This window comes from Clarias gariepinus, chromosome 24 (genome assembly GCF_024256425.1).
Source record: "Clarias gariepinus isolate MV-2021 ecotype Netherlands chromosome 24, CGAR_prim_01v2, whole genome shotgun sequence".
In the NCBI taxonomy this organism is placed as follows: domain Eukaryota; kingdom Metazoa; phylum Chordata; class Actinopteri; order Siluriformes; family Clariidae; genus Clarias; species Clarias gariepinus.
In genome coordinates this window covers 6,322,094-6,346,635 of record NC_071123.1, presented here as the reverse complement: position 1 = coordinate 6,346,635, position 24,542 = coordinate 6,322,094, and the positions used below count along the sequence as shown (strand labels likewise).

At 38.8% G+C, this 24,542-nt stretch overlaps 2 protein-coding genes across 4 annotated transcripts; one reads left to right on the top strand and one right to left on the bottom strand.

Annotated features, from left to right (window-relative positions):
• Positions 1–219: 219 nt before the first annotated feature.
• On the bottom strand, positions 220–15,373 carry dqx1 (DEAQ box RNA-dependent ATPase 1). 3 transcript variants are annotated; one of them, XM_053484723.1, is made up of 13 exons: positions 15,331–15,373; positions 15,072–15,237; positions 11,573–11,923; positions 11,153–11,346; positions 10,473–10,860; positions 6,822–7,100; positions 5,852–5,951; positions 5,594–5,752; positions 4,611–4,802; positions 2,930–3,055; positions 2,441–2,631; positions 2,161–2,351; positions 220–2,068 (listed from the first exon to the last, which is right to left on the bottom strand). In XM_053484723.1, the coding sequence occupies exons 3-13, from the start codon at positions 11,852–11,854 to the stop codon at positions 1,873–1,875; spliced, it is 2,298 nt and encodes a 765-aa protein (XP_053340698.1). In that variant the 5' UTR covers positions 11,855–11,923; positions 15,072–15,237; positions 15,331–15,373; the 3' UTR covers positions 220–1,872. The 3 variants fall into 3 exon arrangements, with proteins under 3 accessions (XP_053340698.1, XP_053340699.1, XP_053340697.1); XM_053484724.1 differs by lacking the exon at positions 15,072–15,237 and having other exon boundaries at positions 15,331–15,372; XM_053484722.1 differs by having other exon boundaries at positions 15,072–15,360.
• A 4,123-nt stretch (positions 15,374–19,496) lies between these two features.
• On the top strand, positions 19,497–22,199 carry oxt (oxytocin). Its single transcript, XM_053485881.1, has 4 exons — positions 19,497–19,550; positions 19,691–19,815; positions 20,593–20,797; positions 22,030–22,199. Exons 2-4 carry the CDS (start codon positions 19,693–19,695, stop codon positions 22,155–22,157), a joined length of 456 nt encoding a protein of 151 aa, XP_053341856.1. The 5' UTR covers positions 19,497–19,550; positions 19,691–19,692; the 3' UTR covers positions 22,158–22,199.
• Positions 22,200–24,542: the final 2,343 nt, after the last annotated feature.

Sequence of the window (24,542 nt, the reverse complement as noted above, 5' to 3'; positions counted from 1 at the left end):
AAATGAAAATGTGAAATTTCATTAAATTGCCAAATTGATGCAGAAACACAAATAGTAATGACTGCAGTTTAAAATGTCGTGTCAACACAATCATCTTCGAGTGAGTAATGTTTAGTCAAGTAAATAGATTAATTTCTCTGCGATTACAAAGTGAGGCAGAGACTCACAAAGTTGAACAAAGTTGTTTTATTGAAATTTTATTTTATTTAAATCCGAATATACAGATTGTGTTTTGCTATATTTCCTAGAGTATTACGGGAGAAATGAAACATTTACAGCTTCAATAATTTACAGACAAAATCTTTTTATATTAACAAAACTAGCCATAGGATTGCTCAGACAAAAAGATAAAAACAGACTACAAAGAGTGTCGTAGAAAAATAGCCTTTGCCAACAAAATGGAAGCAACATTCAACAAAAGGGGTTTTTGTAAACGACCCTGAGAAAAGAATCCTGAGATCGAGCTCAAGTTCGTTCTCAAGGCTCAGGTCTCCCTGATTTATTCTTCTACTTCAAATACCTTATACAGCCACGAAAAGACGAGGGCAAGGGAAAAACTCGAGACTATTCACAAAAGACAATTACGTACAATCTGAATTAAAAATATCATTCCAATAAAACGTAGCGTTAGAAGAATGTGGTTTTTCTATCCGTAAGAAAAAGAAAAATATTACTAGTTTTATTTGTTTGAAGTCTTGATACCAGGCTCGTTATTGCTTGATCCGTTTGCAGTCTTTAAATATATACGAGGGTGGGTCAAAATGATCCGCACTCGGATGTATTTGTCTTTCCTAAAAATTCATGGTGAATTTATTTAAATTAACTTTTAGAAAAAACAAATACAATATTTTTCAATATAATCCCCTCGCTTTTCAATACACTGTCAATAAGCTTCCGTATTCAGTCATTAAAAATGTTTAAGCCGAAGGCACCGCTGTCTTCGCTCCATTAAAAGTGGATCTCCATCCTCGTAGGGCTGCTTTCAGGGGACCAAAGTCCGATGGAACAAAATCAGGACTATAGGAAGGATGCTTTAACACCTCAAAACAAAGTTTTTGCAGAGTGTCGACAGTGAGAATAGAAGTATGCGGATGTGCATCGTCATCTAAAACCTCGGGTATCACTCTTCTGCCTTTAACCTGAAGTTTAGGCTTCACTGTAACGAGGACTGTTGATTGTTGAACCTTTTTTCTGATAATGTTCCAATGCTAGCCCTTGAGAATCCCCAAAAATTGTAAGCATTTTAATTTTTCCAGTTGACTGATTGAGGATGTTTCATATACTCTGTTGTTTACTCTCAGGCTTGTAGTGATTCTTAAAGCTCCGAAGTTTGTTCGCTGATATCCAAACGCTTCTGTTTATGCTCTTTCGTGAGTTGTTTAGGTACCGGGTTTACCCTCAAATGAGGCATCCATTTTTGCTCGCGGAAACAACTAAGGTACTAAAGTAACACGTTCATACCTGCACAGCAGTGACCAGGGAGACAGTAGGCTTGAACGGAGCGCTTTTTAAGACATCAGACGTTTTTAATCAAATTTTTGACTCACCCTCATATCTCTGTGTAATTTGCCTGCATAGTCAGGATCTACATTACATCAAATGGGTCGTGCCTGTACTAAAGCAAGCACTTCATAGCAAAAATGAAGGAAAAAAAAAAAACTACTGAAATTGTCTAGATTCTGTGTTGTGTACCTATAAATCTAAATTTGCACAGGGCACATCACAGTCTGATTTTGCTCACCACTTGCTTTTACGTGCTACACCAAGCCCTAAAGAGTAAAACTACGTCCACGTATGTAATATATTAGGCTCAGGAAATCCCAAAGTGCAACATGGGGGAGGGGGGGTCTGCCACCTGCACCCTCGAGCAGATCACTGGAGCACACACATCTCTGTTCTGAACTGATCTCTATGCTCCCCTGATCGTTCTCCGTGCGCGTCGTGTTCAGCCTCTCTGTTCTCTTGTTCTTCAGGGGGGAAAAGACTCTGTCTGATATCCATTAACAAGTCTCTGCCTTCGCTGGGAGGAAGGTTCTCCAAGTAGTACTGCGGAGATAATTCCACCAACCTGTTCGGGGAAACAGTTGTTAGTTTTGGGGAAAAGCATTACACTCTGCAGGTTCACTGTTGACCCTTAGAAACGAGAGACGCATTACTCACATGTGTGGATGAACTTCGGAGACGGTGCGGATGCAGTTGTCGTGAGAGATAGTGAAGTCGTGATAGAGGACCCAGCTGGGAGGATTGGGACGCGGCCGGCGGCTCAGGTACGAGGAGAAAGGGTGCAGGTGAGCCACGTGCCGGTGCGTGAGCAGTAAGTAATTTCCTGAGCCGTCTACGTCATGAGCAACCTGAGGAAGGAAGGTTTAATTACTAACGGCGTTACTATTAACAGGTAACGGCACTTAAACGTGTTCGGGTAATGTTTAATTCACGCCACCTTGAGGAAGAACCCGGAGATGAGCGCTCGCTTTATATTAGTAGTGTTGTCCTGGCAGCCGAACGCAGGCGGTGAAACCGGCAGTTCGATCCGCTGCATCACTTCATGCAGCTCCTCTCTTATCGTCACGGCCAGACGCAAAGCAGAGGCGTTCAGGAAGTTTGTGTTGCACCAGGCTTCGTCCTCATTGTCTAGACAAGATAAGATAAACGACCTTTTCATTACACAGTCTACAATTTACCTATAAATATTGACCAAATGAACATTTTTACGCTTATGTAATTACACTTGGCGTGTACACTGAATCCTGTTTAACTACAGAACATGCTGTATTTTGAGTAGCAACATATATACACGTGTACGTGGATTAATATTTAACATCAAGGACGTTTAGCTAGTAGTACAATGAATACGAGTGTAATAACTCTTTAGTGCAAGAGTTATAATTGATTCATTAGATACAGTCAGTTGTGTTTTGCCAGGACTCACGCTGCAGGTAGGCGTTGTAGATGTTAATGAGGGTCAGATGGTCTCCGTCTGAGTGCAGAAGGGGGCGTCTATGAGTTAACGCTGCTTCCTCTTTATTAGGTGGAGGAGTCGCAAAGCATGAAGGAGCTGTGAGAAGAGAGTGTCAGCATCCAAGAAAAAAAATACAACAAAGTTTGAAGGAGATCAGGATCAAGTTATAAATGCACAGAAGATGTGTATATGGACTATATTTATGCATCTACACTACCAGCCAGAAATTTGGACACAGTGCTTTGTAAAGTCTTTATAACCGCTCTAATCTGAGGTGCTGTTTGTTAATTGGTGATTTCTGAGGCTGGTAACTCTAAATGAACTTCTCCCCTGCAGCCGAGGTACGTTTTGGTCTTGCTTTCCTGGAACGATCTTCGTGAGAAACATCAGTTTCACCACTTTCTTTCAAGAACGGTTCCTTGAAATAACAGCTGATTACAACTTGGAGGAATCCTGGAGGGGGCTTGGGAATATGCCCATCCAGTCTACATTTGTTTTGTGTATTTGGAGAAGGCATATGATCGGGTCCCTCTGGATTTTCAGTGAGGGGGTTACTTCTCTGGGCCATCCAATCTCTTTACGCCCAAAGTGAGACCTGTGTTCGGATTCTTGGCAGTAAGTCAGAGTTGTTTCCAGTGTATGTTGGTCGCTGCTTTTTGCAGATGATGTGGGCCTAATGTCATCATCAGTCTGTGACCTGCAGCACTTGCAGCACTTCATTTGCAGCTGAGTGTGAAACAGCAAGGATGAGGATCAGCACCTTTAAATATGTGGCCATGGTCCTCAGCAGGAAACCAATGGATTGTCTACTCCAGGTAGGGAGCGAGTTGTTACCCCTAGTGAAGGAGTTTAAGTATCTCGGGGTCTTGTTTACGAGTGATAGAACATTGGAATGCGAGGTTGGCCCGGAGAATCGGATCAGCAGAGGCGGTATTGCAGTCGCTTTACCCCACTGTTGTGACGAAAAGAGAGTTGAGTCAAAAGGCAAAGCTCTCAATCTACCGGTCGATCTTCGTTCCAACCCTCAATGACTATATGAGTCATGAGCGTTGGGTCATGACCATAAGGACAAGCGCAAATACAAGCGCCCGAAATGAGTTATCTCATAAGGGTAGCTGGCTTTTTCCTTAGAGATAGGATGAGAGCCTGGCTTTTCCCTTAGAGATAGGATGAGAGCCTCTGTCATCCATGAGAAACTCAGTAGAGCCGCTACTCCTTTACGTGAAAAGGAGTCAGTTGAGGTGGTTCGGATCTAGTAAGGATGTCACCAGGGCGCCTTCCTAGGGAGGTTGTTCTTGGCACGTCCAGCTGGAAGGGGGCCACAGGGCAGACCAAGGACTAGATGGAGAGATTATATCTCCACACTGGCCTGGGAACGGCTCGGGATTCCCCAGTCAGAGTTAGCTGAGGTGGCTGGGGAAAGGGAAGTTTGGGGCTCCCTGCTGAAACTGCTACCCCCGCGACCCGACTTTGGATAAGCGGTTGAAGATGGATGTTGTTGTTATTTAAATACCCAATGCCATATGTGTTGTTTCATAATTTTGAAATCTCCAGTATTGTGAAGCTAAATCGCTAATCAAAAAACCCTGAATTAGGAGGTGTGTCCAAACTTCTTACTGGTACACTGTATGTGAGTGAACATTGTACTCACCGGTAAGCATTGCAGCGATGGTCAGAAGTTCACTGACGCAGTCAAACTCGCAGGCTGCGATGAGGGCTCTGGCCAGCGGTGGGTCCAGAGGGAGCTCGGACATGATGATGCCTACCTCCGACAGGTTGCCGTCATCATCTAGCGCAGCCAGGTAATCCAAATCCTCGAGAGCCTGCATCAGCGCCTCTGGGGCTGCAGAGACAAATCAATCATGGATGCGCTGATTTGTTGACAAAACGTAATATTATAATTCAAAGTAATGGACAAGGTAATTTATTTTTTTTTTAAACATGCTTTAGTGATCGGTTAAATATAAAATGATAAAGAGGAGCATAATGGATGCTGTTTATCCGTTCATCTTTAGTTAATGATTTATGATTACATTTTTTTCAATCCAGTGACAGTATCTTCTTCAAAAACAATTCGGCTTTGTTGTCAGGAGTTTAAACGTTTGTGTTCCCATCTGACTGTTAAAAACAAGTGCATGAAAGTGTGTACACTGAAGTGCACTTATCCGATAAATATCGATTATGATGCTGTCTTAACCAGATCTCACCCAGGCTGCAAACTTGAGGTAAAAATGTTGTCCATCATCAATCGAAACACTGGGGGAACGATGGCTTTCACATTTCCAGTATAATGCCAAAAGAATGTAAATCATACAATAATGCGTCACCTATCTGTACGTTCTAACAGGCTGTGAATGGAGACTCTAATTGAAGCCAAAGGTTAATAAACGATCAGTGATTCCAGTCAGACTTGAAAAGACACTGATTACTACACCCCTTGGCTCTATTACCATTCTTATTGCGGATTTATTAAAAATAATAGCTGCATCAACTTGCTTAAACACAAATAGCACCAGAGTGTCACAGTTTGATGTAGATTTTTTTTTATGTAGTTGTAAAAAAGCTACATTAACTGATTAGATCTAATTACATCTTAACTAATCAATTATACAGTGAACAGTTTAGTGGGCTGACCTGGCCGGTCCAGGAACTTGCACTGGCCCATGTCGGCAATGTCCAGTCTTTTAAGGAAAAGGACCAGGTGGCTGAGGTTAGCCTCGGCTACTCCGGGACACCGAGCTTCAGGCATCCCTTCATCATACAGTGATTGGGGGTACAGACGAAAACACACTCCTAAAACAGAGAATAAGCTGCACTTAAAATAAATCTTAACCTTATTGACACTTTTGTCATATATGTTACACTAAGTTGCAAAGTATGGGAAAGCCTCACCAGGCAGCGTGCTGTTCACTTTCTGAGAGCGGGCATCTGCCTGGTGTTTGCTGATCGGCCGCTGAACCTGGGAGTTAGCTCGGATCTGTGGATTGTACACCTGAATTTGCAACAAGAAAAAAAATGTTTAACCAATATATTTAACCACTGCCATGTTTTTTTTTTCCATTCGCTAAAGATATTTCAAAGATTGACACAGACAATACATGGTTCTCAAAATTCATATTACATGTGTAAGAACCAGAGAAAAAATAAAATAAAGTCACTATAGCCCTATAAAAACACTAAAATAGCTGAAAAGAGACAAGGCTGATTCTGTGTATATGCCCATCTTTGGCAGACGCTTATAAATATTAATAAGTATGTAAATCTGACAGTCACGTGACAAGGTGTCGATATAAACAAGCTGTCGGAAACCCAAACAAACGAATATTTTTCTTGCCAGATTTCGTAAAATAATTGCGTTTTTTTTAGCGAGTTGGCTCTGTGTCTGCCATGATGGTTGTTTTTGAAGAAGGTCTTCGGTCATGTGATCTTAGTGCCAAGGAAAGAGGTTGGGCCCAATTAGCATATTAAAATTTGAATTAAGAAAAGTGTGTATAAGAATACCTAAATCGCAGTTTTTCATCAAGTATGTTAATTCAGGTATCCAGTGTGTCCTAGAGTTTTAGAAATATTGTGCAATTGTTCATTTCAGTGCATCAGTGTTAATTTATTGTTTGTTAATATTAGGTGGAAAATTTCAATCAATGTATGTTTATTTGCTATAATCCTTTTTGTTCATCTTCTTAGGGGGTGCCAATAATTATGGATCTGAGGGCATACCACTGTATGTCTGCTCCAACTGCAAAATGTTGAATAGAACTTATAAGTTCTATAAAACATGAATGGAAAATGTAAGAAAATTCTTTCAACATCCTTTCTGTATCTTTAAATTTTCACATTTGTGTGCACATTATTTAAAACTCACAGTTTTGAGTTCGAGTCCTGTATCGATGACATAACGAATGTTGGGCAACGAGAACGAGGCTTCTCCCAGAGCATCTGACATGATCACCCTGCGTCTTATACACGGCCCAGCCTTCGCATTTTCTTTTATTTCAGCTTGGCTGTCATCCCCGTCTGCTGAGTAAACGTGCTGAGTGGATGCACCGAGGTCCGTGTGGAGGGGAAGAACACGCAACGCACCCAGCTGTGGGCTCAGGGCTACACACTCCTTCTCCAACAGAGCTGCGCAATCACCAATCTCCTGCAAATATTGGAATAACGAAGAAATTAATGTATTACATTAGCAATAATGTGATATCAAATAAATGTTCACTCAATTTGTGTAAACCGACATTGTGGGAAGTGCTGACAATTGGCAGTCTTGGAGCTGGAATCAGAAAAAAAACAGTGTTTGTCCTAACTTTTGAACGTACAGTCTCAGGGAGGCAACCAAGTGATTTAATTCACGTTCACATTGTGTCTGATAGATTCATGATGGCATATACGATTTGTACAAAACACAATGACTTTAATTTAAAAATATAGTTGCAAGCAACGATAAGCGGGCCCAAGCACCTTGCGCCATCGCCCAAAGACAGTAGGCACAGTGCATTTAAAGGGGACATGCCAATACTATTATCACATACCCTTAGAAAGGGGTGGGGGGTGGGTTATGTTAAGTCTTTCAAAAAGCCCTAGTTGCTAGAAAAAAAGCATGACATGTGATGTCACTTAAAATCACATAGATGTCACACAAAAAGGTATAAACCACTTTTCGGTAATCGTTTAGCAAAAATCCCTACGCATTTTGCATCCTCAATGTATTAAGATCACGTAGAACCCGGTTAAGTGGAGAGTGTAGAAATCCCCTAGGAGGAGTACATCAAATTCCATTGGATGCATATTGCAATCGACCCAAATTGAGTAGAGCCCATGACATGCAAGGCGAAAGTTGTTCAGCTCACTGAGCTCTTAATGTGTACTGGGTTTCACATGCATATGTGCAAGTGTGTATGAGCTACGTAGCAAAATCTTTTGTGACTTTCAGGCATCCCAATGGCAGCAGATTCAAACCTGTGTGCTGAGTTTTTGAGCATGTTAAAGCCCCTTTAAAAAAACCTGGCTGCGGGGAAAAAAAATCCTTAGAAGAACAAAAGGTGACGTCATGACTATGAAAGTGCTGAAGTCATAGTGCTTGGGCTCTAAAAATGTCCGTAATATGCTTGTGATATACAATCTTAAGTGACACAGAGATTTTGAACATTCTTCTCCATCACCAGAGGGCTATTAAAGTCACCCAGAAGGATCTCCTTAAGATTTTGTTCTACACACTATTCTGCAAAAAATCCAGATTTATCGAGTCCATGTTGTATTTTCCCATTCCTGTTTCAGGTCCAGTCCACATGAATTCTCAGTAAGTGTTTGTCCTGATGCGTGCATGTTCTTACTCCTAATCAGAAGTGTAAACATGAGTATTTGCTTATACAGTTACACCACAGTTACAACATATTCATCTTCTCTACAGAGTTCATTATAATAATAGAAAAGACCTCATTATGTGCTCCAGATCAATTAAAACAGACTGAAAGGCTGCCTGTATTTACAACAGCTCGCTGCTAGGATGAGAAAAACGGGCCGTGCTGTGATAATATTGACAAAAGGAGTAGCCATACAGACTTGTTTGTGTGTGTATGTGATAGTCACATGCACTGGTGCTGTAAATGATTTCTTAAGCATGCAGTACAAACATTACTCAGATAAAAACATCTTACACCCACAGAAATCCATCTACACCCACAGAGACTTAACCAAACGTTTCCATTAAAATAAGTGACCGACACCTGATCTATTCAGCAGACACACTGCTGCTGGAAAAGAAAGAGCGTACACTGGTGTACAAGTGATAGACATGTGGACTGCAATAAATAAATAATAACAACAATGTCTGTCTGAGGAACTGACCCAAAGATGTCATCCGGCCCACACCAGAACACACTGTGTTTTTTTGTATATTTATATTTTGGCCACTCCTTTTAACCTGCGGGAATTATGAATACAATACTGGGCTGGTTATTAAATTCCCCAAACCTTTATTTACCTCTTGTCATCGGAGACAATAAAAGTACAGGAGTAAAATGTAATTTAATCCACTATAACTGAGATCCATTTCAGGACTGAGATAAAAAAGAAGGGCAGATAATAAAAAGAGAGTTCGTTTACTCCCCACGACACACATCTCTATGTGCTCTGATGCCTGCTTCCTAAAAGCAGTGTAAAGTTAAACTCTTGATAACTGGCAGAGAGATCAGATCTTCTCGGATTTTCCCACAAACCAGTCCTAAGCGTTTATACAAGATGGTGTGGGAAAACAAACAACATCCGGTGAGGGATGGGACAGGACGGTTTTGTGGAGATCAGAGTAGAAAGGGCTGGATCGAGCTTACAGAACAGCTGTAACAATTCAAATAACCACTATTTACATCTATGGTGAGCAGAAAAGCAGGTCAGGACACACAACACTTCTTGCAGGTGGACAGGCAGAACAGCAGAATAATCACCTGATCTCCTGTCAGGTAAGAACAGGAATGTTAAGCTAAAGCAAGCAAAGGCTTGACAGCAACTGTCTTAACTCAACTCTCAACTTTATCTGCATAGCATTTTAACAACAAATGCTTCACATAAATAATAAAAAAAATATATAAAAAGACATAAATTAAAAAAATCACATTACACACATCTCTAATCCGAGCAGTTCATATAGAATCAACGTCTCGTGTTGGTTTAATTGCCAAACAAAACATTTTGAGATTTGAACACACTCACTTAGTAATGTGGCCTCACAAATAGTAAAGGGTACGTCATTGCATGATTTGGGTGCAGGTACAGAGAAAGCCCGACCACCCCTGAGCTTGCATTTGGTTTTGGGTACACGCAGAAGGGATCTGTCTAATGATCTAAGAGATCGGGTGGGGCTCAGGACTGAAGCAGGTCTGAGAAGTGGGGCAGGGCAAAACCATGTCAACATTTAAACCTAGCCAAAATAATTTACTGTAATGGGAGCCGATGAAGGGAAGCCAGGACTGAAGAGATATGTTCTCTTGTATGTGTAGAAGGTAGAATTTTGGACCAGCTATAGATTTGATTTGATTTGATTTGAATTAAACCAGTAGTTAGACATTACAATTTTCTGACTCTTAGGTAACCAAAACACTAAATAATTTAATAAACATTAAAACACTGTGTAACTTTTTTCCCTGCTGATGGTCTGCTCCACACTGCTGTCTGGTAGATGGCAGCATTACACTGACAATCAATCAATCAATTAATCAATCAATAAATAAATAAATAAGAAATAATTTTGAAAGCAATAATCTCACAAAACAAGAGCATTTTGCAAGTACTGTCTGCAAGATTCAAACTGTTTGTATTTTGTATTTCCCCGGAAAAGCTCTGATATATTATGAATATGAATCTTTACAAATAAAAAAACGGATCCATCGATTCCATTACTCGATTCAACATTAGATCGAATATAATGCATAAACGATTTAGTCCCACGGCTCTAGTTCCTAATAAAGATCGGTGTTCCTATTAAAGTGGCTGGAGAAGTATGTGTAAGTCCATATATTATTACCTGCGCACTGGGCAGGAAGACTAGTATATCTCCTTCCTCTCCTCGACGGTGCAGATCCAACACCATGTGGCATGCAGCTGTGGCAGAATCTCTGCCAGCTGGCGGATCTCTGTACAACGTTTCCACCACGGTCCGGTCCGGTGCAGGGGGGACTTTAACGTGTGGCACTTCTTCGCCCAGAAAGTCTGCGATTGTATTGGCTACAGGGGGTGTAGCGAGTACCACCACTCGAAGCTCTGTGCGCTGCCGGCAAACGTCGCGCAGGAGGCCCAGGAGCACGTCGCTGGCCACGGTGCGTTCCTGCGACTCGTCCACTACCAGCACGCCGTAGCGCCGCAGCAGGGGGTCCGACATCATCTCCTCCAGGAGAAGTGCATCTGTGACGAAGCTGAGGGATGAAAAAAAGTTTAAAAATTCACTGTCAAACAGCAGGAAGACATATTTAAATGTAAAACAATGGAAAAAAAATGGTAATTTAAAAAAAGAGAACTAATTGAACAGTACTGATTTTTTCCTCAATATGGTGCTTCAACAAAATAAAAACTTCATTTAACAAATATACCTAAGCGGCTCATGTCTGTCAGTAATTTAACATAGATACAACTACAAATACATGCAATCTGTACATGCAATCTGTGCCTGTATCGATACATGTGTGTGTCTGTGTGTGTGTGCATTACCGCAGTAAAGTGTCTGGCGTGCAGCCATCATCGTGAGGGACCCTGTATCCGACCTCGAGCCCCAGACTCAGGTCCATCTCATCTGCAACACGGATGGCCAGGCTGCAAGCTGCTGCTGAGTACGGCTGGCAACAGCACACCAGACCCTGAGTAAACTGCAGAGAGAGCGCGTACTCCACACACCACTGAGACACCTACACACAAATACACCCAAAAACACATTTGTGACAGTCAACATGGTCTAAAAAAGTAAAAGGTTTCATATATGTTAAAGTTAGAGTTAGATTCGGTGTCACTGTTAAAAGAGACAAGCAAATAGAAAAGAATTACAAAACTGTTAACGTCCATCTTCTCCTTAGCATATTTTTTTATTCTATTTAAAAAAAAAAAAAAAAACTGAGTTTTGTCAGCGCTCTTTACTTGTGTGCTCTTGCCAATGCCAGCCTCTCCACTCAGCACCACCATGCTATTAGTCTCCAGCAGCTCCAGCAGGTTGTACTTCAGTCCCCAGATGGGCAGAGTCCGCCGTTCTTCCAGTAGGGCGTAATAACGTGACGAGAAGGGCAAACCGTCATAAGGGTTCACTTCCAGGTCACCCAGCTCATCACCGCCCTCTCCTTCTTTTCCATCCTCCAGCTCTCCAGACAGCAGCGAGGACACAGAGAAGTCGTCGAGTGCTGGAGCGGCTGCGGTAGACGACATCACGGTAGATGGAAACGGTAGAACGCGGACGAAGATCGACACCTGAGGGACTCAGGAAGATGAGATTACCTGTAGAATGGAAGAAAATAATTCTAGTCATTTAAATGTACTTATTACACTTCATGAAGATTTGTTTATTCTTGCTCTGATTTACTGACAGCAGGAGTGAACTTCAACATCACTTTAATATATGTTAGTTGTTAAAAGTTAACAGTTACGACTGTCTATACAATACCTGCACAGACATGTTGATCAAAGTATATGCCCAGTAAAAGAAACGTTTTTTTTACCTGAATGCTACCTGAATCCTACGTTCCTACCTAAATGCCAGGTTATTCACTGTTTTTGGATTTGCAATACCTAAACTAAAAAAAAAAAACATTTAAACTGAAATACATGGACTTATCCTATATATAGAGCTATAAAGAATTATTCCATGTAGTTCAGCTTAAATAAGGTTGTTTTTTCGGTGCATTCTGTAAACCTGAAACTGTTCTCAGCAGCTGTGCCACTCTGCTATTCTGCACATTTTAAGAATGTCAGCATATGCCTTGTGGCTACTTGCTCAAGCGTATTTCACTTGGTCGCACTCTCCCTACCCTAAGTTTTGCATGCACATACAAATACACCAGACGCAGGGCTTGAGAGCAAAATGAGCTATCAGCTGTGCACAGGCATTAGCCGTGCAAACTTCCATTTGGCCCTGTCATTCTGTCGAGCACATGTTGACCAAACTATTATAGATATGACCAAATTATATAACATATGACCAAATTATTACAGATTTATAATACTGTAAAAAAAAAAAACATGATCTATCATGACCTACCTACATGTGGAACAGGTACAGCTACATAAAGGATGCATTGTAAAAAAAAAAAAAATGTAAAAATTGCACAACTCTACAAAAATGAAAAGAATGCAGGATGTTTCTATGCAATGCATTTACTTCATGACCCATATCAGTAAAAACTCAAGGGACAAGTCAAGTTAATAATAGCATGGCCAAAATGAGGCCAATACACAACACTGCGATTAGAAATTAAAAGATTATACCCATCACAAACGATGAGCTGGAATCAAATCTATTAGCCAGCTTAAATGATTGTTTAGCTACACAGCTTGAAGAAAACACACTAATGACAGTAAAAGGGTCATGTCATGGAAACTGCAGCCCTACTGTAACATGAGGGTTAAAAATTCACAAGTGCAGAAGAGAGAATGAGAGAAGTGATCAAGATTTGATGGTCACTTGTGCTAAACGGAAAAGCTGGAGGCGAGCTTTCACGCAATGTGAGCTTCACACTCGGAGAAGCAAAAATCCATTAGACAAAAATCAATTTGCCAATTAGGCAAAATTTGTACCACCGATTGCTCTCCCCTCCATATTCGCCCGATGGCCAGCGTCATGTTATTTTTGCTTTACAGTCTCCAATACTTGGTTTGTAAACACAAGGAAAGAAAAAATGAGGAAGTTAATCTTGCCTAATAATAATAATAATATTTCAGAAAAAAATTCAAAATTAATGCCCTCGCATGCCTTCCTACTACTTCATCCGCTATGGTTTAGTAGGCCAGAAAACAAGATGGGTGTGTGGAGACAGACAGCACTGATAACGTCACATCTAAACAGCGATCTACCTCTGTTATTAGGTACGGCTGGCTTCCATATCTGATTCAATCCGTGGCCGAGTATGCTGTATTTTTCTCAAAATCACCTTTTCCGTCTGACCTGTGTGTGGCTCCCAAGCGTGGAAGGATTGTGTGGAAGGACTGATCGTAATGAACCAGACTTTGGAGTCAAGTGTCCTCGTAAATAATTCCAGGACCCTAATTGTGGGTGTGTTCATTGCTAAATTATTTGTTTTGAAATTTTACATTTATGTCACGGTTTCATGGTAAGAACCATCACCGAAGTTAAGATTAAAATTAAGAAGTTCTTACACCACACAGACAGACCCGAGGTGAGAATCAAACCCTCAAGTCATATGGCTTTTCACTGTTGTTTCAACTGTAAACATATTAAAATGTAACATAGGTGTCAAATGGCTGCAGTTTTCATGATATTTTGGTCCGTCCAGGCGGTTTCTTAAAGGAGCAGATTGCCGGCTTGACATCCAATTGACATTACACACTACGGGCAATCTGGGATTGTCAATTAGCAATTAACCTGCCTGTCTTATACAGGAATACATAGAGGAACCCATCAAGCATAGGAAGAACTTGCAAACTTCATGCACACACACCCATGGAGTGAAGTAAAAAAATATAATAAATGACAAAAATGAAATTTGTTAATATGTGTGATCGACACCCTACAACAGGACTATTAAATTATTACTAAATAAATTGTCTGGGTGTTAATTAAACACTAAGGATTTTACTGTACCTGTAATATATTTACAATGAACCTCTATCACAGTACAGTTTTAGTGCGAAGTCGTCGAGCAAAAGTTTTGAGAATGACACAAATATTAATGTTCACAAAGACTTCATTGTGTTTTAGATCTGTGTGTCATCTTTTAGTTTTCTTGGATGGTTGGGAGAAGTTGCTCTCAGAAGATGTTTTTGTACCATTCTTTATTCATGGCTGTGTTCTTAGGCAAAATTGTGAGTAAGCCCGTACATGATCGATCTCAGGATGCTTTGTTGCTGGCATGACACAGGACTGATGGCTTTGCCCAAGAACACAGCAACCTCTCCCAACCATCTAAAAACAGTTTGGTGACGAACGATCCCGTTTCCAGGATGATGGAGCACTTTACCATACGCCAAAAGCGATAACTAAGTGGCACAGGAAAAAATATATTTAAAAAATTGGGTTCGTCGCCTCAAGCCTCAATCATATTGCGAACTTTTGTCAAGAGAAAACAAAAACATAGGAAGTTGTTTGACAATGAATTGCAAAAGAAAAGAAGCAAATATTGACTCTTTGCATAAACTAAACTTAATGTAGTTGTCAATAGAAGCACTTGTGAAATGCTTGTAATTATACGTCAGTGTATGATATATTCAGTAACATCTGACAAAAAGATACAAAGATGTAAAAACACTGCAGACTTTAATACTGAAAACTGATATTTGTGTCATTCTCTACACCACAGCAGAAGCAAAGCCTACGTGTCAGCCGGGTGTCACGAGCAGCGCTGGAGAAGCACAATGACACTCCGTGTAACAGAACATTTCATCTTTATAAACACTAAAATAACGAATGTACCTGAAACACATTGCTGTAACCCGTGCGAACACTGAAATCTCCTCTCCTGCGGCTCTGCGGCTCCTCGGCTGTGCGGTTAGTTCTATTATTATTATTGCTCTGTCATTACCAGTCTAACTCCACAGCGGAAAAACACTGCGTTACAAACAGCTACACTTTAAGACCTCTAAAGATACACACATATAACATTAATTGGACAACAACCTGAACAGTAAAGTGTGTTTTATATGATATAAATCTGCGTGTTAAAGCTGCTCACCCGCCGCCCCGCGTTACACAAACACCGCCATCTTTGCTTCCGCTCACCGTGTACAGGTGGAGGCGGGGCTTTGACACGAGGGGCGGAGCTAATGCGCTAGTGACCTATGTTTATTAAAGAACCACACTACTGTATATGTATAATCATTTTAATGGATGAATGTATACATACATACATACATATATATCATATCAATCATATGTGTGTGTGTGTGTATGTATACATTCATCCATTAAAATGATTATACATATACAGTACACATTCATCCATTAAAATAATTCTATAAATATATAGTTATATGTATAACTTAACCCAGCACAGTGGCGTAGAGGTTAGCACTGTCGCCTTGCACCTCCTGGAACAATTCCCGTCTCAGGTCTGTGTCTGGTGGGTTTCCGCCGGGTATTCTGGTTTCCTACCATAATCTCAAAAACATGCAGATTAGGCAAATTGGTATTCCTAAATTGCCTGTAGTGTGTAAAAGCAAGTGTGATAGATTGGCACCCCGTCCAGGATGTCCCCCTCCTTGCACCCTTGTATAAACGACAGCCCCCCACCCCACCCCAATAGCCCCCCAACCCTGTATACATGTTAAGCGTTATATAAGATGAATTAATAAATTCAAGAACATGTATAACATAAGGCAGCGCTGTGACATAGTGGTTAGCAATGTGGCATCCCACTTTCAGGATCCGGGTTCGATTCCCGCCTTGGGTCTGCGTGCATGTTTTTCCCACGCCTGGTGGGTTTCCTCCAGGTACTCTGCCTTCCTACCACAGTCAGACAGCAGATTAGGCTCATTGGCGTTTAATTGCCCGTAGTGTGTGAGTGAGTGTGTGTGTGTGTGTGTGCTCTACGATGGATTGGCACCCTCTCCAGGGTGTACCCCATCTCATGCCCTAAGTCTCCTGGGAAAGGCTCCATATCCCACTCAACCCTAAATACAGGATAAAGCGGTATAAAATGAGTGAGTGAATAAATTCATAAACCTGTATACCATAAGGCAGCACTGTGGCATAGTGGGTAGCACTTCGATTCGATTCCCGCCTTAGGAATGCGTGCATGTTCTCTCAGTGCTTGGTGGGTTTCCTCCGGGTATTCTGGTTTCCTCTCACAATCCCAACAACATACAGATTAAGCTAATTGTCATTCCTGAATTGCCTGTAGTGTGACATAGATTGGCACCTCCTCCAGAGTGAACCCCAGCCTTGATTCCTGGGATAGCCCCCACAGTGACCCTTTAAACAGGATGAAGCGGTATAGGCAATGAGTGAGTAAGTCAGCGATATAACATGACAAATCCGCACAAAAAAAAATGCAATAAAAAGTAATTTAAATGTGCAAATTGTTTCACACACCTTTCCAATTGTTTCAGAAAGTCGTACTTAGTCACCGGATTACATCTTATCCAGAGTGACTTACAAAAGTGCTTTGTAGTTTCCGTCATTGGATTGATCCTTACACGGGTTACTAGGTTACTAACTTAGTGCCATCAGTCAAACACTGTTGGGAAGGTTTTTTTTTGTTTTTGTTTTTTTCCTTTTTGGGTGGAGTTCATTCCACCACCTATTGTAGGTGCCAGAACAGAAAACAGTCTAGAGAGATGGTGGAACCTGATTAGGACTCCTTGTAACATGTGAGGTAGAAACGAGCCTGAAAGAGCTAAAAAGAAAGATAGTGAAGAGATACAGTTTCTACAAAGAAGAGACATAAACCCTTTTTTAATAGAATTAGATTTATCCTATATAGGGTCGTCTGGAAAGTTAGAGCCTATAATAATAATAATAATAATAATCATAATAATCATAATAATCATAATAATAATAATAATAAATAGACAAATAACTTAAAAAGCACTGGATAACCAAATTCTCTGTAATAATTTTAATGTTTGAGATGTATTCACTATTACACCTTAATTAGTGATAAATTATTAAAAAGCAGAGGAGGATGACACTCATTGACCTAAAGACAATCTGTTCTGAAAATGTATTAGCCAATTTGCATTCATGTTCTGATTTAATTTATTACTATCATGTATTTTGGGACCGTTTTAATCTGCGTATGAGACATGAATAAGTTTAACACTTAATGATCCTAACGATTTTGGCCAAGAGGGACTGTCATATAGCTCGCTGGTCTTAAAATGTCTAAGCAGACGTTTGTGTAAAAAGTGGAAGCGTGTTTTTCAGAAATTGCTGACACTTTCACACTGTTCGAGTTGGAGGTTATTCACAGTTAACATGGTGTCATCAGTAAACAGTAAAGACATTGTTTCTTTAGTGTGTGATATTCTTCTGGTAGGTATGTATGAGTTATACAGAAATAAAATCCAGACGCCAGTATAATGTATGAAAGAGAGCAATAAAATCAATATCTTTATGATTTATTGACTTTGGAATGTTGTATTTTAGGCTTTGCTACAAATTTGTGTTTTTTAAGCTATTAAGATGTACAGTACTCTGCAAAAGTCTTAGGCACATGCAAATAAATTCTGTAGAGTAAGGATGTCTTCAAAAAAGTTTCTACATTAAAAACAGCAAACAGTATTAAGTGGAATGAAGTAAATAATTTTGTCCTTTCGCCTAAAATATAGACTCAGGTAAAATTTGTGCTGATTTATAAGGACATTATCTGCTTGGTTTTACTAAACATCCTGCAGGACCAGCCGCGGTCCTTCTTAGGATTTTGTTGCAACTGCTTCTTTTTTATGCATTTTTTGGTCAGAAAAGCGGTGCTTTACATAATATACTTTATTTTCTGGCCTACAAATATTTTCATGTTAGACTATTATTATTATTATTATTGTTGTTGTTGTTGTTGTTGTTGTTATTGTTGTTTCTTTTTGCTGAAGTCATGAAATAAACATGTAAAACAAAGTTTGTACCAAAATAATAAAACTTTTGCACAATACAGTACTTTTTTTCAAATTTTATGATAAATTAGTGTCTTAATATGGGCCTATATATATTTTATCATCTTTAATGCATATTGGCAGAAAATTTACAAGTATCTGGAAATGTTCTGGAGTGATGAATACTATTTCTTTTAAAAAGATATTCCTTTACTTGTTGATTCGATACTAAAACATTGCCTGATATATCTAAATGTTTAAACCAGACAAATGGATCAATTTCAAAAATCATTTAATTGATAAAATTTCATTATTTACTATAATTAGATTGTTATATTACATAAAAGCCACACCTCAGCAAAAACCTTAAACATAAAGATATGCAAGCTGGAATAAATAAAAATGACAAAACCATCATGTTTTTATTGGAAGCTAAATTTAAATAAACCCACTGATGTTATTTCCACTTTAAAGTATTTTGCCTCAAATCAATTCTTCAATTTTTATTAAAACTGCGAATATTGTAATTACTGTGGAATTATCATAAACAAGTTCTAAAAGTTACAAAGATATGATGGGGTGGATCCTAATCCATGGATCATATAAGAAAAAACATATTAGTTATAATAAAGCTTGAACTGGACCAATGTGTTTCTGTGTTAGGGAGCGAACCCTCCTTCCGTTCCAAAGTTATATAAAATGAAATTGTAAGCTGTATACCTCAGAGAAAATGTGTAAAAATGAGAGGTAAATCCTATTATACTAAGCTATAGGGCAGTGGTGGCTCAATCTGCTAAGGCTATGGGTTATTGGTTTACCGATTAGAAAGTCAGGGGTCTGAACCCCAACACCGCCCGTCTTCCACTGTTGATCTCTTGAGCAAGACTCTTAACCCTATCTGCTCCAGGGGTGCTGTATCCTGGGGGACCCTTCACTCTGACCCTAAGCTTCCTAACTGGGATATGTAAAAAAAAAAAACATAAAAAAAAAAACATTTTATCGTGTTATGAGGAAGATGTGACAATTTTTTTTCTATGCAATACCACAAAAAAAAAAAAAAGTAATCTTTGCCAAGTTGATGCTGAAAATCTTATTCTGTAATCTTATGCATCATCACAACCTCAGCACTATGACTCACATCCTTGTTACTGGATCACTAAATGACCAGTGTTTTGTCCTAATTAGGTCACATGATTAATATGTGGCCAATTAAGATTATTTGAACGTAATAGATAATAATGTGATAATATCACGTTCTAAAAGAAAATTAAAGGTATATAAGGGAAGATTTTAAGGCTTACAGAGAGACATCAGCTACTGAAGCTATTGAATCACACGGTGTTTTCTTACCATCAGCCTTGACAAAGTAAGTATGTGAATTCGTTTTCGCTTTTCGTCTCTTTGTGCGTTTTATCCCCGTTTGAGAAACAATATCTGTGATTTGTTGCTTGTTACATTCAACCTTTAATCATATCAATTTGTATACTTTGATTCTTTGTCTCGCAGGAATGTCCGGAACACCTCTTTCAATCTTCTGCATGCTGTGTCTGCTGTCCGTCTGCACAGCCTGCTACATCTCCAACTGCCCCATCGGTGGCAAAAGAGCACTACAGGACAGCCCCAATAGACAGGTTTTTTGCTTTTTTTTATTCTTTTTATAGCTAAATTTAAATCATAACATTGCTACAAAGTACTGTTTATTCCAAAAAGTGATCAGTCAGGAATAAAGCATGATGGTGTGTGCTGTTATAGAAAAATAATAAATAATGAAATAGTGTGATGCATTTCAAGTGGTATATCACAGTAAGCTTAAAATAAGTAATTTGTTTTTGTTCCTTTTATATTTTTTATATATATATTCTTACATTTTTTATATTGTAAAATATCCAAGAGATTATTTATTGTACACTTATAAATTGTGTATTGTACAATTATATTGTGACTGTCGCTGAAACTGGAGACTCCTTCCAAAAATTCTAACTTAAGTCTACTTACAGAAATCCTATTGCAAAGAATTCTTGGGAAGATACGGAGTTGTAAAATAGAGGGTAACTTATAGAACTTATTAAAAAATAAATAAATAAAAGTTGAATTTGCTGGAAAAATAAATATAGTTATTGTTGAGATATTAATTTCTCAGGTAAAGAAAATTTTTTGAATTAATATTTAGAAATGTTTAAAAAATAAATTAAAATCTAAAAATATTTAGGAAGTGTTTCTTGCAACTATCACCTCTGGCTTACCAAATCAGATTTTTACCGACTTTGTGACAATGTCTATAGTTAAAAAAAAAAATCAATCCTAGCTAAAAGAAATGTGTAATAACCAACAGAAAAAAACATGACTGGTTCTTTGGTATAGATAATTTTTTGACAGTTACTTTAACACATGATGTTGTTGGTGCTCAGTGCATGACGTGCGGTCCTGGAGATAAGGGCAGATGCTTTGGTCCCAATATCTGCTGCGGAGAGGAAATAGGCTGCATGGTGGGCACTCCGGAGGCCATTCACTGCTTGGAGGAAGACTACGTGCCCTTTCCGTGTGAGACTGGAGGAAAACCCTGCGGCTCTGTGGCTGGACGCTGCGCTGCACCAGGAGTCTGCTGTGACTCAGGTCAGCTACTGTTATCTGGCTAAAAGAAATGAATGACCTGTACCTGGAAAATCTAACATTTTAACACAGATTCAGATTAAATGCTTAAAAATAGGTGCATTAATCTTAGCATTGTTGTCACAAAAAGTGATTTGTTTAAGATTGTTAGATTTTACATTTGCCTATTTAATAAGTTAAATATATGTTAAACTAGCTCAACAGTAACTACAACTGAATAGCTAAAAAATTATGTATTAAATGAAATTTTAATTATCATTATTATTTTAAAGATATGAATCAAATTAGCTACAAAAATTTGAACTAAAGTCTACTTACAGCAATCATATTGCAAAGAATTCTTGGGAAAATAGAGGGTAACTAATAGAACTTATAATAAAAAAATTAAAACTTCTAAGTTGAATTTGCTGGAAAAACAAACATAGGTATTGTTCAGATATTTATTTCTCAGGTAAAGAAAACTTTTTGCATAATATTTAGAAATATTTCAAAAAAAAAATTAAAATGTAAAAAATATTTAGGGAGTGTTTCGTGCAACTATCACCTCTGGCTTACCAAATCAGATTTTTACCAACTTTGTGACAATGTCTATAGTAAAAAAAAAAAAAATTCTAGCTAAAAGAAATGTGTAATAACCAACCGAACAAAACACGAATGGTTATATGGTATAGATCATTTACCTGTACCGGGGAATTCTAACATTAAAACTTAAAAATAGGTATATTAATGTTATAATTATTGTCACAAAAAGTATTAGATATTAAGATTGTTAGATATTATATTTGCCTGTTTAATAATTCAAATATATGTTAAACTACGTCAACAGTAACTAAAAATGAATAGCTAAAAATGTATGTATTCAACCAAATTTTAATTATAATAATTATTATTTTAAAGATATGAATGAAATTAGCTACAAAGTAACCAATCTTACTTACTTTTCTTTAAAAATCTAACAGAAGTTAGCTACACGTTCTTAAAAATTTACAAAAAAATTACCTTACAAGCAAAAATTTGTTTATTTTCTAAACATTCCTTTTATTTGACTAAATGTTTTCTGGGGACGTTTAAGGCTGAGAACTTTTTCATTTACAGAACTATTTCCTGAAAAAGCAGAATATTTTTTATATTGTTACTGCCTATTCTTTTTCCAACTAAATATATTATTAAACTTTTTTTTTTAACTGGTTAAATCTGTCTTATGAAAATCTATGTCTCTCACGTTGCTTTAACAGAAAGCTGCACCACTGATCCCTCATGTCTGGAAGGAGAAGACGACGCTCCCGCTCACAATCTACCTTCCAGGGGCAAGGACTTCCTCCTGAAGCTTCTTCATTTGACAAACTTCAAGCCTTACCAATGAGATGTCCATACAGGGATCACATCGCCGTAGGAGCAGAACACCAGCCGATGCCCTTTGTACACAGTTTGTAAAGTCAGATGCCGATGTAGAATGTTATAAGATATGAATGTTGGTCTTGTATTTTAACAAGTGTTATTGATTATGCATTTCTGCAGCAATTAAAGTCACTTTATGTGGTGCTTTAATACTTTAACATGACTATGTGTTAATTTGCTTCATAAGCTGATGGAAATACACTGTTTCGGCAGATCAAAGTTGTAAACCATTGTGGAAACACAAAGTTGAAAATCAGCAAGCCTGCAGCTTCATTTCATGATAATACTGCCATCATACTGTGGTCCTATCTGAGTCCAAAAGGTCAAACACATTACACAGGGCCTATAAACATGTAATGATTAGGACACACACACACACACACACACACACACATTTAAAAAAAGGCACTAGGACGAATGAAAGTTTTAGGTACATGATGTAAATATGTAATTAATACTTAATTCAGAAACAAATATAAAAGCCAAACATATAGAAGATATAAACTGCAGGGCCAAAAAATTAAAACAAGTCGCCTTTTCAAAAAAGTCAAATTATTGGAAAGAAAACAACTAAGGAAATTTTACTTACTGGAACTGGTTTCAACACATTATCATAATGTGGAAGCATAGTGCTGAACCGTCAAATTTATAGACAACTTTGTGGTCTGAAAAAAAATATCATGACCTGATGTCACTTGAACACTTGGTGAAGTTGCATGGTAAAAAAAAAAATCAACAGTTAAAGTGAGTGTTTTTATACTCGCACAATGTGATGAGAACTCACGGGATTGGGACTAAACAGCAGTATGGCCATAAGAAAACCACATACAGTGGGGGGAAAAAGTATTTAGTCAGCCACTAATTGTGCAAGTTCTCCCACTTAAAAAAGATGAGAGAGGCCTGTAATTTAAATTGGCCTGTAATTTTAAATTTAAAGGCCTGTAAATCATGGGTATACCTCAACTATGAGAGACAAAATAATAAGAAAACAAATCCAGAAAATCACATTGTAGAGTTTTTCAAATATTTTTTTTGCAAATTATGATGGAAAATAAGTATTTGGTCAATAAGAAAATTTTATCTCAATATTTTGTTATATACCCTTTGTTGGCAGGGACAAACGCAAGGTTTTCACACACTGTTGCTGGTATTTTGTCTCATTCCTCCATGCAGATCTCCTCTAGAGCAGTGATGTTTTGGGGCTGTCGCTGGGCAACACGGACTTTTAACTGCCTCCAAAGATGGGGTTTCTATGGGGTTGAGATCTGGAGACTGGCTAGGCCACTCCAGGACCTTAAAATGCTTCTTTTGAAGCCACTCCTTCGTTGCCCGGGCAGTGTGTTTGGGATCATTGTCATGCTGAATGACCCAGCCACGTTTCATCTTCAATGCCCTTGCTGATAGAAGGAGGTTTCCACTCAAAATCTCACGATACATGGCCCCATTTATTCTTTCCTTTACATGGATCAGTCGTCCTGGTCCCTTTGCAGAAAAACACCCCAAAGCATGATGTCTCCACCCCCATGATTCACAGTAGGTATGGTGTGCAACTCAGCATTCTTTCTCTTCCAAACACAAAGTTCTATTTTGGTTTCATCTGACCATATGACATTCTCCCAATCCTCCTCTGGATCATCCAAATGCTTTCTAGCAAACTTCAGACGGGCCTGGACATGTACTGTCTTAAGCAGGGGGACACGTCTGGCACTGCAGAATTTGAGTCCCTGGCGGCGCAGTGTGTTACTGATGGTAGCCTTTGTTACTTTGGTCCCAGCTCTCTGCAGGTTATTCACTAGTCCCCTACGTGTGGTTCTGGGATTTTTGCTCACAGTTCTTGTGATCTTCTTGACTCCACGGGGTGAGATCTTGCGTGGAGCCCCAGATCGAGGGAGATTATCAGTGGTCTTGTATGACTTTCATTTTCTAATAATCGCTTCCACAGTTGATTTCTTCACACCAAGCTCTTTACCTATTGCAGATTCAGACTTCCCAGCCTGGTGCAGGTCTACAATTTTGTTTCTGGTGCCCTTTGACAGCTTTTTAGTCTTGGCCATAGTGAAGTTTGGAGTGGGACTGTTTGAGGTTGTGGACAGGTGTCTTTTATACGGATAACAGACGCAATTAATACAGGTAACGAGTGGAGGACAGAGGAGCCTCTTAAAGAAGTTGTTACAGGTCTGTGAGAGCCAAAAATCTTGTTTGTTGGTGACAAAATACTTATTTTCCACCATAATTTGCAAATAAATTCTTTAAAAATCCTACAATGTGATTTTTCTGGATTTTTTTTCATATTTAGTCTCTCATAGTTGAGGTATACTTTTGATGAAAATTACAGGCCTCTCTCATCTTT

Excerpts from the sequence above, each read along its gene's own strand:
- dqx1 (XM_053484723.1), bottom strand. The coding sequence starts at position 11,854 with ATGTCGTCTACCGCAGCCGCTCCAGCACTCGACGACTTCTCTGTGTCC. Across the intron at positions 5,952-6,821 it reads CAGGACTCGAACTCAAAACT|GTGTACAATCCACAGATCCG; the intron begins GTGAGTTTTAAA and ends TTGCAAATTCAG. Across the intron at positions 3,056-4,610 it reads CATCGCTGCAATGCTTACCG|CTCCTTCATGCTTTGCGACT; the intron begins GTGAGTACAATG and ends CTCTTCTCACAG.
- oxt (XM_053485881.1), top strand. The coding sequence starts at position 19,693 with ATGTCCGGAACACCTCTTTCAATCTTCTGCATGCTGTGTCTGCTGTCC. Across the intron at positions 19,816-20,592 it reads AGGACAGCCCCAATAGACAG|TGCATGACGTGCGGTCCTGG; the intron begins GTTTTTTGCTTT and ends GTTGGTGCTCAG. Across the intron at positions 20,798-22,029 it reads AGGAGTCTGCTGTGACTCAG|AAAGCTGCACCACTGATCCC; the intron begins GTCAGCTACTGT and ends TTGCTTTAACAG.